The 17,517-nt window shown below is 44.4% G+C and overlaps 1 protein-coding gene and 1 long non-coding RNA gene across 2 annotated transcripts in view; both read right to left on the bottom strand.

Annotated features, from left to right (window-relative positions):
- Positions 1-17,517, bottom strand: part of Lrig3 (leucine-rich repeats and immunoglobulin-like domains 3) — a 49,141-nt gene that overhangs the window by 18,593 nt on the left and 13,031 nt on the right. The window contains exons 4-6 of the mRNA NM_177152.5: positions 2,218-2,349; positions 1,190-1,333; positions 9-152 (exon numbers count right to left, since the gene is read on the bottom strand). Coding sequence (NP_796126.4) covers positions 9-152; positions 1,190-1,333; positions 2,218-2,349 — 420 coding nt within the window. The remainder of the gene's footprint in view (positions 1-8; positions 153-1,189; positions 1,334-2,217; positions 2,350-17,517) is intronic.
- Positions 10,563-16,914, bottom strand: Gm29997. Its single transcript, XR_380920.3, has 2 exons — positions 16,200-16,914; positions 10,563-16,139 (listed from the first exon to the last, which is right to left on the bottom strand). It is a non-coding gene; the product is annotated as a predicted gene, 29997 (long non-coding RNA).

Below are 17,517 nucleotides of genomic sequence, written 5' to 3'. Positions count from 1 at the left end.
ACACTTACAGGACTTCCATGTTGCTCAGCCCCCAAAAAGCTCCATCCATCAGCTTTGTCACTCCGTTTCTTTGCATTTTCAGAGACTTCAGTGCACCAAGTCCTTGGAATGTGAGTCCATCCACGTTCTTAATCTTGTTTCTGTTCAGCTCACTGTGTTGGACATTACAATTAAGCCGTTAATTCATGTGACAATTAAATTCTAATGGTAAGAAAAACGTGTCATACGCTGCAATATATTTAACCCAGTCAGTGCTAAAACTGCAAGAATGTTTTCCATTTCCCAGGCACTTTATTGACAAGGATTTCATTTTTTTCCCCTCCAATTTATTACAGGGAGTGAATGCCTATGTAAAACACGATATATATATATGAATAATATAATAAAGGAAACACACTAGATTTTCATTTCTAAATGGTTGTCCACTCAGGATAGTAGTCAACAAATTTATATTCAGCCTTTGTTGATGCAGAACGAGCATGATAACCATCCCAGAAAAGCAGGAGGGGTGCCGGGGAATGGTGTAGAAATCCTGCCCCGCGTGTATGCAAAGCTCTACCATCATTCCCAATTAACGTTCAGTTTGGTACCTTCCTGCAGGCTGCAACACTTTCTATGTCTGCCAAACACTAGAACCACCTAGGGAGCTCTAAAAGTTCTCGAAGCCCGAATTGCAGCCCCCAGAGGTTTTAGTATAATTGGTCTAGGGTGAATCCTGGGCTCTGGGGTTTTAAAAAGCTCCCCAAGTCTCTGTAATGTGCAGCCAAGGTTGAAAAGTGCCGTTGCGGGAGCCTTGTTCACAAACCATTCTACCATTCTTAACGAGACAGTTCTTTACTGCCACTTAGGCTATCAAAGCACCCTGAAGTTGTTGGTATTATTCTCATAAACCACAGCTATGGAGAGACGCTGTGGTTTCCTCAGGTCCACAATGGCACCTTTGTGAAGGGGCAGCAGAGTGATCACCCTGCTCCTTCAGCCACCATCTAGCATGTCCTGTCAGGCAGCTGCTGGCATGAGGTAACTGGCAAGCCTTTTCCCAATCAGGAGATTCCACCACTTGCGCCATGAAAGCGAGGATAGTCACGTGCTTGCCCCTAAACTTCTCCTGTCCCACTGTGGGCATCAGACCTGGACCCCAGAGGCTCAGAGGTGAGAGTGTGATGTCCTAGAGGCCATGTTCACTTACAGGTGCTGCAGCTGAGGCAGTTTAAACATCTTGGGAGGGATGGCTGAGATGCGGTTCCTGTTCAGCTTCAGCACCAGGAGCGTGCTCGCCAAATTGTCAAAATACCCTGGTTCCATGGACGACACTCGGTTGTTATTGATATACCTGTTGAGAGTTTGAAGGTCAGCCGAGGCTTGCTCAGGTTTCTTCGGGAAGTTAAAGTGCTTTCAATCTCCCCACTGCAGAGACTCTCCAGTGACCATAAGTGCACCCTTAAAATTGTTAATACTGAGTTCCCTGTGAACAAATTAAGGTTTACACATATGGACTGGGATATGGCTCGATGGCAGAGTGCTTGCCAGGTAAAGAAGCCCTGGGTTTATATCCAGTACCAGGAAAATAGTAAATAAAGATAAAAAGATTCACACACTGTAGTTTTAATAAGAAAGGTCCTGTGTAGGCTCATGTGGTCTGACACTTATTGTCCAGCAGGTGGCACTCTTTTGGAAGGTTGTAGAATCTTCAGGAGGTAGGGCCTAGCTAGAGGAAGTAGACCACAGAGGGCGGGACTTGGGGTTCTATAATCTGGCCTGACTTCCTGACCACAATGTCACAGGGCTGCCTGCCACTTCTCCCAGCATGCCCTCTCTGCCATGATAAAACTGTGCCCTCAAACTGTCAATCAGAACAAGCCTTCTCAAATGGCTTCTTGTCAGGAACTGAGTACAGGCAGCAAGTAACTAATATACATATACTAACAGCAAAGACTGACAGATCTTTGAAGGTGACGAATAGTTGTTACATTATATATATATATACTTTGTGTGGAATTTGTTACTAATGCCCTAGTTTGGAGCATTTGCTTTTAAATCGTGATAATCGTGATACAAAATTGTAAGAAAGAAGATTGAATCTATTCAACTTATTCAAATCCATGAGAAAGTTACATTCCACTCCATAGTAGTGAAGTCGGGTTGCCTGCATCTTAAACACACCCCTGTCCCCAGTTATAACAATATTCTCACTGGGGGGGGGTAATTTATACTTACAGATACTTGAGTTGTAAGGGTGGAAAGGCAGTTCTCAGTTCTGAAATATTATTGTTGCTGAGGTCCAAAGTCTCAAGGGACTGAAAGGCTTCCAGCTGTTCAGGGAGGATTTTGTCGATGGCGTTCCCAGCCCTATAATTAAAACACAGTCCCAGCAACTGGTCAACAGTATAATCCAAAGGGAGAAGAAGACACCTACTCCTGACCTGTCCTTCAGAAACTAGTTGGTCCAAACCATATTTCTCAATGACAGTCAGCAGCCCATGGCCATGTATGCTCTGAGGTCATCCTAGATCATATGAAGAATGTCCTTACACCAATCTGACAGGATAATACGCATATAGAGTTGCCATGCTTTTAAACACAACTGATGGATTTTTTTCTTTCAGATTATTTCTCAATATCTTCCTGTTTTATTAGATAGTAAATGAAACAACTAGCACAGAGTGGGAACACCAGGCTACACTCCCTTATTCTACATTCCATAATATACATTATAGTATATTATGGATATTATATATATTACATATTATACATATAATATTTTGTAATATTATATATATATAATACAATGAATATTTAAAACACATATATGTACGCTCATGTATTTAAACTTAGTGTAGCTATTACTATTAGTGGGACAGAGCTGCACATGTGGAGATCGGAAGAGAAGTTTGTGGAGTTAAATGTTTTCCTCCCATTTCTGTGTTTGCACAGTCTCTGGGCATCCTGGTCAGCTGGGCAGGCTTGCACTGCATGCAGGCGTCTTTACCTTCAGACCCGCCTGGCCAGCCCTGTGTCCTCCTAACTACTAGTCTGATTCTTCTTTTAGAAGGTACCCTCACACAGCAGTGCCAATCAGTTCCCAATCCTTACCACTCTGTGGCTGCTTTAGCTCCTGGCTAGAAGGAGGCCCTGTTTTTACAACCAGTTACTAAGTTGACAGAGGCTTCAGTACCAGAGAAAGTATTGCATAGTTATCCCAAAAGAGCTACCACCTAACACAGTCCCTAAGGACAGTCATCAAGAGATACTTGACATTACCAGTCTGGACAACAGATCAAAATAGACCACAATGGCAGTCACTGGCTACGTATAGCTCTTTACGAGTATGTAAATACACACACACACAAAGTATCTGTCACTGAGCATGAAGGCACACTTCTAATGTCACCACTCAGGATGCAGTGGCAGATGTTCTTGGTCAGCCCGGCTATATAAGAAGATTATGTCTCTAACAACAACAACAACAATAACCACAACCACAAAAGTCTTCCTTGATTATAATATCTATATGTCAAGAGAGCAATAGCCAATGTACCTGACAGCAGCAAATGAGACGGAACATTTCCACCATTTTTCTGTTGCATTTCAAATGGGGAAATGCCCAGCCAAATTCTCACAAGTGGTCATAGGTACTAGAGGTATTTAGCATTATTGGTATTTAGCGCTATACTCATGAGTTCTACTTGACAATCTTATTAGAAAACAGGAGCGAACTGAACTTGCAAGCCAGCTCAACTGTCACATAGGTTTAGGTAGCGTGGACCTTTTCCCCCATTAATGTTTCTTCATTTTACATCCCTGCTCCCTGTTGCTGGGTGCCCCTTCCCATGCTCCACCCCCCCTCCTCCCCTTTCCTTTCTCCTCTGAGAGGGTGGAGGTCCCCACTGGATATCCACCCCCCAACCCCCATCCTGTCACATCAAGTTACTGAAGTACTAGGTACATCATCTCCCCTGAGGCCCGACAAGGCAGATGAGTTAGGGGAAGAGGATCCACAGATAGGTGACAGCTCTAGGGTCAGCCCCTGCTCCAGTTGCTGGGGAGCCCACATCAGACCATACTGATCATTTGCTACACATGTGCAGGGAGGGAGGCCTCCAGCCAGCCATGTTTGGTCTCTGGTTGGTAATTCAGACTCTGAGATCCCCAAGGATCCAGGTTAGTTAACTCTGTCTGTCTTCCTGTGGTACTCCTATCCACTTCAGGGACCTCAGTCCTTCCCCCAATTCTTCCACAAGAGTCCCCAAGCTCTGTCCAGTGTTTGGCTGTGGGTCTCTGCACCTGTTTCACTCAGCTGTTGGGTGGTAGCATGGACTTTTTAGACCATCGCATAGCAGGAGAAACCATGTTAAGTTAAAAAGCTGGGAACAACTGTAACAAGGGTTTCTCGTTAGACCCTAAGGAATAGCGACGAGATCTGATCCTTAGTCAGAAAACAGCCCCCAGGTATGTGTGTTGCTTACGAGTAACTCAGACACACCTCTCCATCTCAGAAGTTAGGTAGACCACTTTTATGGGATCCCAAATTTTACAGTGCATCTTACTATAACACGCTCACCACCACCCTCTTCCATATTGCAAACTCCTTTGAGGCAGGGATTCGTGTTCATGTCGCTGTGTTAGAATGTAACGAAGCCAGAAATACTGGGGCACACAATAGGTGTCAACACCTCTGTTCAACACGGTTCACACATTACACCATCCACTCACAGAGTAATTTCTCTCTTTCAAATATAATCTAAAGTTGGGAAACTGGGGCTTTTTGCATAACCAGTCCAACTACTCCTGAGGCACCTCACATAGCAAGTCTGGGTTGGTCCCTGTCGATCCCCGGTTTCTTTTACAGAACACAAAGCATCAGTGATATTCTGGCCAAAAAAAAAAAAAAAAAAAATCAAATTCTATTTTCAAACTGATGTAGAAATCCAACTGGCTCACTGATCCACCATCACAGGGATAACCAGGGCCTCTTGCAATCTGCGCCTGCACTTTTGTCCTGGAGGAGACAGACTTCTAGGGATCTGTACCCACTACAGTTAGAAAAAGGTTGACTTCCTGAGACTGCAAAGACCAGGTGCTGCTTTCTCCACAACAGTAAGGAGAGAACTCCAGAGACGCAGGCTCTAAACAACACTCTCACACTGAAGTCAAGACCCTTAGTCTAGTCCCTTTAAGGAGTTTAGGGTTATTGTCAGTTTGATCTTTAAGAGACCCAAATCATCAGAGAATGTAACTCCACCGGGGGTGGGGGGAGGGAGGGAGGGAGAGAGACAGACAGACAGACAAGAAAAAAATCCTACACAGGATAACAAAGAAACAAGCTGAGATAATAGTAAAGTTCAAAAAGAAAAGAAAATTCAGCAATTCTACATACAGGTCCCAGATTACCAAGTTCCTCGGATTCCCATAAAGCATTACAGACTTTGTTTAGAGTCAAGTCATCCATGACCTCTGATTCTGACCATTTCCCACATCTGGATTTGCCAGAGCACAAACTCCTTGATCTAGCTGTGAGGTACAAGCGAGACAATTAGTCAATCTCTAGGTCCCGGAGATGGAGGCAGGCAGGCTAAGCCCAGCCAAGAGGCCTTAGGGTCGGGGTATAAGGGATGAACAAAACCACAATTTGGGAGACAGAAATTTTCTCTTAAATACATAGCCCGATGTTTCTATCACCAGGATGTCCTCCTCCAAGTCACCCAGCAGCTAAAACGCCCAGACCCACCCCTGTCTGTCTCACATCTCTCTTCAAGTCTGCACCTGGTTTGGGCCAGGCTGTCTGGGGCTAGACTACCCAAACTTAAACACTATTCTGCAACAACAAAAAGAAAACAATAGTGTAGTGTTTAGTTGTGTTATTATTAGGAGTTATTTTTTTTCCTAATAAATGGAGCACATTAGTATTTTGAGGTAAGGAGAGAGAGGCCCACCAGGTGTCTATCATATTGGTCAAATAAGGCTAGGAGTTAGATAACAAGCCACACAATCTCTGGTTTATATATTCGTTTGTTTATAAGGTAATTATGAACAAGGTATTAAAACTGCCAATTACTTGAGTGACGAATAAAATTTTCCTTGCAGTAAAAGTATGGTCCAGCCAAAGCCAGCAATTTCCTGAACTGCACAGCTCCTAAATTGCAGTGTGAAAGTGCCCCGCTCGAGATGGAGTGTGCACACTGTGCTCTTTGTCAGCCTCACTGCCCAGCACAAAAATCCCTTACAACTGCCAGGATAATAGCCCCTGTATCACAACATTTAAATCTGCCCTAATGGAACTGAATCAAATCCAAATTCGAGTTTCTTATTACCTTAGACTAACTGGTGAATTACCACCTGATAGGTACCAGTTTAAAACAAAAACAAACAAATACATATTAAAAAAAAACTTGCTTTATATCATGAAAGAGGGTTTTAAAAAGAAAGAGAGAGGTAACTACATTTTTTAAAAAATGAAAGAAAAATTCTCACATCACCTGAAAGTCTCAAAATAAGTGTAATCCAGCAATTGGGTCCTAAACAACTGGTTGCAGAAGACAAAGATCCAATTCAGGCACAGTTTTAGCTTTTCTCCAAATAGGGATAAATGCCAAAATTCATCAACACATCGAAAAGCGCCACAGCTGATTCATACTGGGGCAGAATGTGCACAGTGCTTGATTAAAAACAAACTCCTTATCCATCATTAACATTGCATGTACATGGCATCTTTCCACTGCCCAAATAACGAGGCCTGGAGGGTGTTTCAGCCCTGCACACACCCGTTGGAGACTCGGAATATTTAGTCCTCCGTTTGTTGATGGTACAGAGAGTTCCTCGGTCAAATCACTGCTGAGGTGACTTATAATTAGTCCCTTCAAGACAAACAGACCTCTGGGGCATGGCTGGTGTGAGCCTAAGACAGTTGCTTCCTTCCAGCTACCAAAGAGGCCACAGGACAAACAGTAGCCCCAGGTATTTCAACCTTGGCTTCCAATGTCCAAAAATAATGGCTTCATTTTGTCACCAACGCCACCTACCAAGAAACTATGCCAAACACCTTAAGATGAAGAGGTAAATATGGCACACCAGTTTTCTCTGATGATATTTACTCTTAAGAATGCTGGAGAAAGACCCAATCATGAATAAGATCAAGATGCCCTTGACGTCCCTGGAAACTGAGAGACTGATGGAGGTCAGTATTAGAGTTGGTTCTCTGAGAAGGAAGAAAGGGACAGGTCGAAACTTAAGCATCAGGCACCTCAAAGGCGGTGGGAAGACCATAGTGAGGTTGGCAACAGTTACCAAGGAAGTCACTGATGAGACTCCAGGAGTACAGAATCAGCCTGGCAAGTGGGAGGCCAGGCCAGTGTTGGTGTGAGCAGAAGCAGGGCTGCAGGTCAGATGCTCCAACAGGAGAGAACGAAGCAGAGTGTCGTTTCAAGAAAATGGTGTGTGCTTGACTAGCCGAGATACAGTGCTTCACAGATATAGACAGAAAGGCTGACATTCAAGAATGAGATAGCTGGGAGTAAAGAGATGGCCCACAGGTTAAGAGCTCTTGCTTCATTTCCAGAGGATGTGAGTTCAGATCCACAATAAGGGGCTCACCATCCCTTGTAACTGGAGGTTCTCAGATCCAACACTCTATCCCGAGGACGCCTGCATGCATGTGACATAAACACACAGATATGTACATATACATAAATAAAAATAATAAACCTTAAATAAAAAAAAAGAATAGAGTAGCTGAGATGAACCTAGGTCATGGGATCTCCTGTATGGAGAGGCCTGGGGCTTCCGAGTGATAAGGTGATGTCACTACCAGCTGAAGGGTGGGTGAGAATAGATGTGGGGCACCATGCGTGAGGCTTCCAAATCAATAGAGAGGACAGAAGATGACACTGCGGTGGCACTGCCACGATCTGCTTAAATGTTATGTTTGGGGGTCACGAACCACCCTTCTTCTGGCTTCTAGAGTCCAGCCAAGGCTTTGTTCCCTCCTGCACACAAGTTGGGGTTCCCCTCTCTACACCTCTGGCCATGGGACCAAGCTCAACTCCAGAGGAGTTTGCATTCAATCTGTTACTCTCGTGTTTGGTGTTGGGTGTGAAGTGCAAGACTCTGTCTTGCAATGCATGTATGAAGCGTTGCAGATGGAAACGATCCACAGCAACACTATGTCACCATGCCCGGAGCTTCTGGGGAAATGGTGAAGCGCACGACCTGCACATACTAGGAATTCGCTCCTTTATCCAACACTCAGAGTAAACCGGCGTGGAATCACCAGGAGCAGAACACAGCTGAGGCCAGGACAGCTTCTCACTTTCCACTCGCTGTGGTCTCCAGGATGTACAACTGTCTGCAAAGCACTCACACACGCCGTGAAGTGGATTGCAATGGCGATTATTTACCTCCAGGCTGAGGAAAGGGACTTTCAGCACGGAATGGTCTCTGTTGGTGAGGAGCAGGAATGGCAGGTTTCTCTCACACCGGAATTCCTGAACCAATCTGGCTCCTTGATAAGTGAGGAACCTCTGCCAATAGTTTCGGCTGTCTCCTACCTATTGCGCCAGATGAAAGGCAGCTCAAGACCTTACAGGCCGAATGTGTCGGGGCATGCAATCTTGGCTACATAAGGATGCTATGTGCAGGAGGCCCTCTCTTTTGGAGAGGATGGGAAACCATGTTTCAGATGTGGCAGAGCCTCTCTACTCTGAATGCTTCCCCTCCCGCCCCACACTCGTATCCCTCCAGCTTTGTTCTGCTGCCTTTACCAACTACTGAATCTGTGGCCAATCCCTGCGAACATCACCATGCAAGCACGTTAAATATACTGACAGTCTGGCCTAGCTATGGGAAAATACTGATCTCTCTATATACTTACGAGCAGCCAGCTTAACACCATATATAAAGAAATCACAAGTTACTAATGAAAACACAACATTGTCCAAAGACATTAAAGGGCACTTGTTTCCAACATTCGTCTCTCTCTCTCTCTCTCTCTCTCTCTCTCTCTCTCACACACACACACACACACACACACACACACACACACACACACCATTTCTACCCCAGTCTAAAAGAAGAAGAAGAAGAAGAAAAAAAAAGGTTTCCTTGAGCCTTCTTGAAAGCTACTTTGGCGGAATCAACTAATTCCCCATAGGATCCGACTTCTTTTCAAAGAAAAAGTTGGCAGGAGAAATCTGTGTCTCTCACACAGATGAAAATAAACAACAGCCTTTGCTCGCCTCTGTGAACAAGATAACAAGGAAGTTTCATTAAGAGAACACACGTGCCTAGACTGGCCCACTAGCACCATGCCGTCATGAAAGGGGGCCAACCATGGAAGCTTCTGGAAAGAAGTCTTGATTAAGAACTGATGCTGTTAACCAGCAAGGGAGCCATGGTGTGGGGAGAAGACTGTCACCTCTTCTCAGCTAAAAGCCAGATCAACACGAAGTATAATTATCTTTTGGATCACAAGCAGGGTAAGGATGGCCACAACACAGTATTTTAACAGCGGCTCCACAATAATCAGGGCTCTGTAAGACTGCCAGGTATAACACATGTTAAAATGAAAAACAAAATCTGTGTCAAAAGCCCATTCACGCCACATACAACACAGCCCTTCTCTGGTCCCAGGTATATGTTCAAGTTGGTCCTCTGTGCAAACAGGAGTTGACAGCAAATTCCAAAAGAGGATGATGAAGGAGGAAGTTACTACAAACTTATTTTAATATGAAATAACGTAGGTGCGATAAAGCCAATTCCGGGGCCAGGGAGATGGCTCAGCAGTTAAAAACACTCGCTGTCAGACCTGACAACCAACCTGACTCTGAGCCCTAGGACCCACATGGCAGATCTGTAGTCCCCATATTGTTCCCTGACCTCCACACTTGTGCTGTACATATCCATGAGAAGGACGATCCATGCCTCCGGGCACCAGAAAATGGTCCACGCCTCTCTCCGTCCCCCAGGAGGGCAGGAAAGCAAACACACCCATGGCGACTTACATGGAGCAACTGGCTCAAAGTTAAGGCCCTTTGATACAATAATTCCAACTGCGGTGCCTGAGAGGACTTTAATCTCTTCCCGGTTCAATGTCCTGCTCTACTGTACTTGGTGAACCGGATGGAAATGGAATGCAAAGATCTCGCCCAGCCATGATCAGCTGGGAGGCGAGATTTGGATGACAGAGCACTGTGAATGGCCAGGTTTGCTGCAGAGGGTTCAGAAAAGAACTGCAGCATCTGGCTCTAGAGACCTCTTTTACAATGTGCCCCCATACTCCCTGATCGTTCCTAGCATCAGTTTATGCTCTCATTTTACCCCATGCTCATCTTCCATTAGCTTCTCCATGTTTGGTAATGACCGTGAGTCTGGCTGTTTGGTTGTGCTCTGTCCAGACAGGAAGCAGCTGTCCTTCAGGACTGGGAAGGCTTGGTGCTCACTGATGGAGTGTTAGAACTCAGGCTCCTTCACCCAGTGTCGCTCTCAAACCTGAGCCAGCATCCGGGCTCGAAGAGGGTATTCTTGAGGCAGGGTTGTGTAGACTGCTGCATCACTGGGATTCTATTCAGTTTGTGTGTGTGTGTGTGTGTGTGTGTGTGTGTGTGTGTACTCTGTGTTTCTACCACATTCTCTGGAGGGTCCTGCTGCTAGGAGTCCTGAGGCAGGATCACTGCCAGCCAATTATCCTGAGAGGCATTCCTTCAAGCTCCCCTCCTCTCAGAACTTCTTGCCATGGTCCCAACATGTTAAAATTTCACAGCAATGTCCCCCTAGAAGCCTTTTGTCTTTTTTCACTGTGGTGGCAGACAGTGGGTCCATGTGCTGGCACACAGTAGGCCCTTTCAAGAAAACTATGTGGCTTCTCAGTTCTAAGATTGTTTTTTTCCTTGCCCGTATGCTTGGTAATCTTTTTCCTTAAACTTCTAGGGATGTCTTTTGGTGGAATCCAATGCACAGAGGAGCCTGCTTTCTTGGGCAGTATTTCCAACCTCCTCAGTCCTCCTTCCTGTTCCACACCCCCCGCCCCCTCTGCCCTTTGTTTCTCTCTGGGAGAATGTTTCATTCGGTACTCTTAAGCCCAATTTCCCAGCTTGGTGAACATCTGCACTGTCCGCCTCCTGAGTACTCCTGAGTATCCTACGCTGTATGCTCTCACTAGGTTCTTCTGTTTGGGTGGGTTGTGCATCTCATCTTTTGGCACCAAAGAGATTGGATCTGTTTCTTCCTCTAATGTCTCCAAATCCCTTGTTTCCATTTGTTTCAGACTCTAACTTTCAAACGCAGCAGATATTCATTCATATTTTCTAAATAAGTGCTTAAGAGAAAAGAAAGAAAAGATCTTACTAAAGCCAGGCAGGGTAGCAGGCACATGTAATCCTAGTATTCAGGAGACCAAGGCGAACAGATATTGAGTTCAAAAGCCATCCTGAGCTGTTTAGCAAGAACTTATCTCGAAACCCTAAACCAAACCAAACCAAACTAAAACAAAACAAAACAAAACAAACAAACAAACAATCAAACAAACAAACAAAAATCAGTTGAAAGGGGATAGGGTGTAGCTGAAGCTAAGATGGTGGAACTCTTGCCTTGCAAGCACAGATCTCTGGATGTGGTCTCCAGGACCACATACACAAAGCACAGCAGCAGCCTCCATTAATCCCAGTTCTTAGAAGAAGAAAGCAGGAGGATCAGAAGTTCAAAGCCATCCCCTGATTTCCGGGGAAGGTACTAAGGGCCCTGAGATCCGTCTCATTAAGAAAGTAGGGAATATAAGCTTACTAAAGACTTCAGGTAAGCATGGTGTCGAACGGAAAGCATCCACATAGGTGACACAGAGGAGTGATCTTCTGCTGGGTGCCCCCGAGGAGATGTTTGTAGTTATCCCCAGGCTGGAGGCTATGGGTATAAGCATGGCTGCCGCCTGAGAAAGCTAATGGAAATAAGGGGAGAGGATGTTCCCTGAGCATCATGTCTGACTCTGTTTCCCAGACTGAGGCAAAGCCCTCCATCCCACCCAAACTCCACAGAGTCTGCTCAAGTTGTTCTGGACATAAACTTGCAATCCCGTGTGTCAGATGCAGGGCAATCACTAGGCTCTGAGCCAGGAATGAGAATGCGGGTGTCAGGTTACTTCTTATAAAAGAGTTGTAGCTAATTGTCTTTTCAGTCCTATGGGGCACTTCTACCTCTACAGGTTTTCAATCTCTGAAATATCCTGAGGATCAATAGCATATGCACGTGTGTATACACATACACGAACACACCTGAGCCCATACACATGTGCACATACACACATGCCCATGTACACATACACACATATGAACACAAATGTGTGAACACATGTGCACACATGTACACACAAACACACACAAATGCATGCACATACACAAGAACACACACATGTGCACACATACCCATGCATACATACACACACATGAACATGTATATGTACACATGTGCACACATGCCCATGCACACATACACACACATGAACACATGTATATGTACACATATGCACACATGCCCATGCACACATACACACACATGAACACATGCGTATGTACACATGTGCACACATGTACACTCACACACATACTCTCTCTCTCTCTCTCTCTCTCTCTCTCTCTCTCACACACACACACACACACACACACACACACACACACACACACAGAGTAGCTCTCACTTTCTCCCTCCTTAAGTTTATGATTTATCCACTTGCTTGCAAACTTTTGTGGTATTTTCATTTGGCCTGTTATCTTCTCTTTGTTCCTGTTGGTATTTACTTTGGTGGTTTTCTTTTCTTTCTTTCTTTTTACTCCTTTTATTCTTAGGTGGCTACACGAGAGAACAGAGCAGGGTAAATGTGCTCAGTGTAACATGCTTACTACACCTCTTCTGCAGTAATTCAATCAGTCACACGATATTTACCACGTCCTTATCAGTGAGCAAAAGACAGACCTTTAACTCCGCTTCTCTCGTACATGTAACCTGTTTTATTGGTTGATACAGGGACTGTCACATAATAATAATAATAATAATAATAATAATAATAATAATAACAACAACAACAACAACCCACAAGAGAATACCACTGTTTGAAACCACAAGCAAATAACCAGACGAGATTTGGTGTGCATGTATCCGCCAAGCTAAATTAATTCTATTTTATTTTCTGACTTGGTTCACAGAGCAAGTGGCAGCATATCCTGGCATCTTGATGTCACTGGTCCCTCTGAGCAGACACAGAAACTATGGTGTTTGTGGTCCCATAGGCAGGCGTGCTCACACCGATGTTCTGTACGCACACTGACAATAAGCCTAGGGATAGCTATCACAACCCAGGCCTCCTGAGCAGGGCTGGCCAAGCCTGTAAGTCATGCAAGCAAGGGACATGAGAATTTAAGACCTGACGTGGAAGGAGCCATGAATGGCAGGGATGTCTGTAGTCCAGCACCGAGAAGCTGTTCCAACAAACAAACAATAGCCCAATGACTAATGATGGACAGGAGGCCTTATAAAACAATCAATCAAACAAACAAACAAACACAAAACTTATGTTTAAAAGCATACAATGCCCAAACTGGAAGTTTCCTCCTCGCCACAGAGAGCTAAGTTCTAGCTTAAGGTCTCCCTGGGAAAGATGCTCACCAGAACAAGCTTCTACCCAAGAGGATTTCAGGGCCTTTATGGGGAGATTCAAGACTTTCTCTCTCAGGGATTCTTTATTCCCATAGAGGAAAATGCCTCTTCTGGTTCCAAGTTATTACAATTGTGCACAGACATTAGTAGAAAAATTTTAAAATGGGTTACAACAGTTATAAAACATCTGAAACGGTGTCTAATTCTTTGTAAATTCTCTTTGATAACCACATGGCGTAGTGAGGAAGAGAGAAAGAATCATTCAATGAACTGACTACGTGCCCAAATCTGTAAGAATTTTTTTCCATCTTGGAAGAATTTTGCCATCTACTCTAGGCCAATGTTATATGTGGGATTACAAAGAAAAAGGTGACCAAATTCAAAGCCCCCCTTCTGTGACAGATAGACATGCACATATATACATAAACATATATGTGCATTTATGTGTATATGTATGTATGTATATATGTATGTGTGTATTCATTTTGACTATTCTACATTACATTTCTTTGCTACAAAAAAAAATGTAAACTGGTCCATACATAACACATTTTCAGTTCACGAATAAATACCAAATTTTCCCTATGCTCTAAGGTACCTGAAGCATGGCTATTCCCTTAAAACCGCATTCAACCTTACTCTATAGGGCACTCTGTCTTCTGGCTGAAGCCACCCAAGGGAATGAGACAGCCAGCCAGGTGGTATTAGGTGCTAGAAAGGAGGCGTTTGTATTTATAATTGCCTTCCCTTTCATGTTTTGAATTTCTGCTTAAGCAACTTTCATCCGAAGAAAGAAGAGGCGCTGTTGGTTACAACACTGCCTCATTGTTTTGGTCTCCAACAAACAAGAGTCCTGAACCACTGGTCTTCGGAAGCCATCACAGAAGCTGAAGTAAGAAAAAGAAGAGGCGAAAGTAACCAGACCAGAATAGAGCCGCATGTTGGATCTTGCCATCCCAATCATCCCAGAGCTCACTGGCTGGAACTTTGTTTTGTCTGTCTTGGCAGAACAAGCCTCACTTGGCATAGAGATGCTTCCTGGTAGAAGCTGTCCCACTGCTTTAAAGCAGCGCTTGAAATGGCTAACCCAGAGTGGGGAGGAGTGAGGGAAGGAGGCAGGCTATGGCAACCCAGAAGGGTTGTAGATAACATTGTTGGACACACTCAAGGGAATGGATGTTGACTTCAGGAACTTCACAAAAGACCTCTGGGGGAAAGATTGTCCAATAGAAATTCTAAGAGATGGAAGACCAGAAAAGCTAACTGTGTGGTTAACTAGGAGCAAGCCATACTGGATTCCAGAATAGCCAAGACTATGTAGTGAGACCCTATCTCAAAACAAACAAGCAAACAAACGCCCACAAGGGTGGTGCCTAGACGGAGGCATAGGAATGGCGGACAGCAGAGAGGCAGAGAGATCGTGCTGCACAGGGTAAAGCACGAGTGACACAGCCCATCCTTGGACCTAAGGGATGGCTCCAGAGTGTCCAGTTTGAACAGAGCTTGCAGAACACTGTCAATCACGACAAAGATTCCGAGTTTGACCTACCAAGGCGTGGAAAGACTCTGAAAGCCCTTAAAAGCCTGTGCCGATGAAAAAAAACAAAAACCCACACATTCCAAATTCAGTCATTCTAAGCAGAGAATTGAAAACCCAGTAAGTCTGTAATCTGGGGACAGGTTAGTTTAATGAGTAAAAACAAGGACAAACTCACACTGTGGTTACCAATACAGCTCTGTGCACAGTAAATTCTTCTATGTGCAAGCTGTATGTAAACCCTTTAAAGCCCAATGGAAGAGTTCCTCGTAAGGCATTAAGATGCCTATGTGTGCACTTCGTCGGACTTTCACTCCAGGAGCACAGCAGCAGCTGGGTCACACGCACGAGAGAAGAGTGGAGGTCTCTAAGGCAAGACTCCCCTCCCCGCACAGGAAGACAGCAGTCCGTTTGTACACTGGCAGGATGCACGGGCTTGAGAGGAATTTTACAGTTGAGTTGGTCAAATTCCATCCTCTCCTCTGCAGCCAGATGTGGGCAAGCACTGGGTATGGTTTATGCCCACCTAATCAAAACAAAGCTTGTTGGCTTGACTCCCCTTAGAAACCTATGTTTTACTTTCGGCTACAGTTGATCCTCAAGTCTCTTAATTAATACGACAAACTAGCGACCTCTCTTCAAATATTGACTTAAGGAAGGTTTTGGTTAAAACAACTATTTGTGTCTTTACCACCTAGTTATAAAATTATTCAGGTATGTTACTTGTTGAAATTTTTATAATGCTTCTCCTTCGGTACGTGACTTGATTTCTGAGTAACAAACCTACTAAAATCATTAATACTATATTTAAAAACTATAAAGTAAGCTTGATGAAGTCTTCAGATAAATTCAGTGTCATACAACCAAGCAAAAGTACCTCAAGTGAATCCTAACCAAGCAAAAGTACCTCAAGTGAATCCTAACCAAGCAAAAGTACCTCAAGTGAATCCTAACCAAGCAACAGTACCTCAAGTGAATCCTAACCAAGCAAAAGTACCTCAAGTGAATCCTAACCAAGCAACAGTACCTCAAGTGAATCCCAAACTAATCCAGGAATCTGGTTTTTGGAATGCATGAGAATGTATAGTTAATATGGGTTGTATTCACCATATAAATAACAGAAATGTATTTCTCCAGACTTAAGATAGCATGACATCTCACCAAAAATATATGTGGAAATATTCTAAGATAAAAATGCATTTAACCAACCTAACCTACTGGCCATTCAAGCATAGACTATACCTGTCTTAAACATGCTCAAACATATATTCACCTATAGACAGACAAAATCATCTAACAGAAAACCTATTTTACAACAAGGTGCTGCCTCGTGTAACTTATTATATATACTAAAAGCAGAAAGCAGGATTGTTGTTGGATCCTGCTTAAACCACTCTCCAGTCTAAATACTGAGCTGAAACCCTGTAAGCTGGGGAGAGCCTACACTTCAACCTCATTTTGCTTTACCCTGGGTCCAGTGCAGAAGCCAACCTTGTGTGTCATTCCCAGAGAGGAAAAACCTCCTTATGTGTCTCTAACATATCCCAGGGCTTGGAATACAGAACAACCACACAACCTGTGGGCGACAGGTATGTCACAATGTTTGGTTCTCAAGGCCACATATGACACTTGATTTTGAAATGAACAGTACCATTGACTATCTAAAAGGAAAGAGCGAGGACAGGAGAAGAATGAAGAGAGGAAGAGAAGAGAAGGGGAGGAGGGACAGGAGGAGGAAGAAGAGAAGGAAGAGGAGGAGGAGGAGGAGGAGGAAAAGGAGGAGGAAGAAGAGAAGGAAGAGGAGGAGAAGGAGGAGGAGGAAGAGGAAGAGGAGGAGGAGAAGGAGGAGGAACAGGAGGAGGAAGAAGAGAAGGAAGAGGAGAAGAAGGAGGAGGAGGAAAAGGAAAAAGGAGGAGGAGAAAGGAGGAGGAGGAAGAGAAAGGAAGAAGAGGAGAAGGAGGGGGAAGAGGAGGAGGAGGAAGAGGAGGAAGAGGAAAAAGAGGTGGAAGAGGGGAAGGAGGAGGAGGAGGAGGAGGAGGAGGAGGAGGAGGAGGGCACGTTCCACACTGTATCCTTCCATTCCCATGCTTACAAAATAAAAAAAGTTAAGAACTCATCCTTGTGTCCTTCCAAACCAGCCAAGCAGACAGAACCTCCTGCCAACTTATCTACATTTCCTCCCTGATGCTAATATCTTGTCCAGGTAGCAATCTCTGCACTGGAAGCCTGGGATGCCCACAAGCCGCAGAACATAACCCTCCTCCCCCTCTTTGACAGCCTTTCCCAGCTTTCCTTCCCACTGCTCAGAGCCACAATAGAGCACACTAAGCCCTCTTTCCCTGCTA

The sequence above is a fragment of the Mus musculus genome, chromosome 10, assembly GCF_000001635.26.
Source record: "Mus musculus strain C57BL/6J chromosome 10, GRCm38.p6 C57BL/6J".
In the NCBI taxonomy this organism is placed as follows: Eukaryota; Metazoa; Chordata; class Mammalia; order Rodentia; family Muridae; genus Mus; species Mus musculus.
Note: the sequence above shows the minus strand (reverse complement) of the source record. Positions and strands in the feature narration are given on the sequence as shown.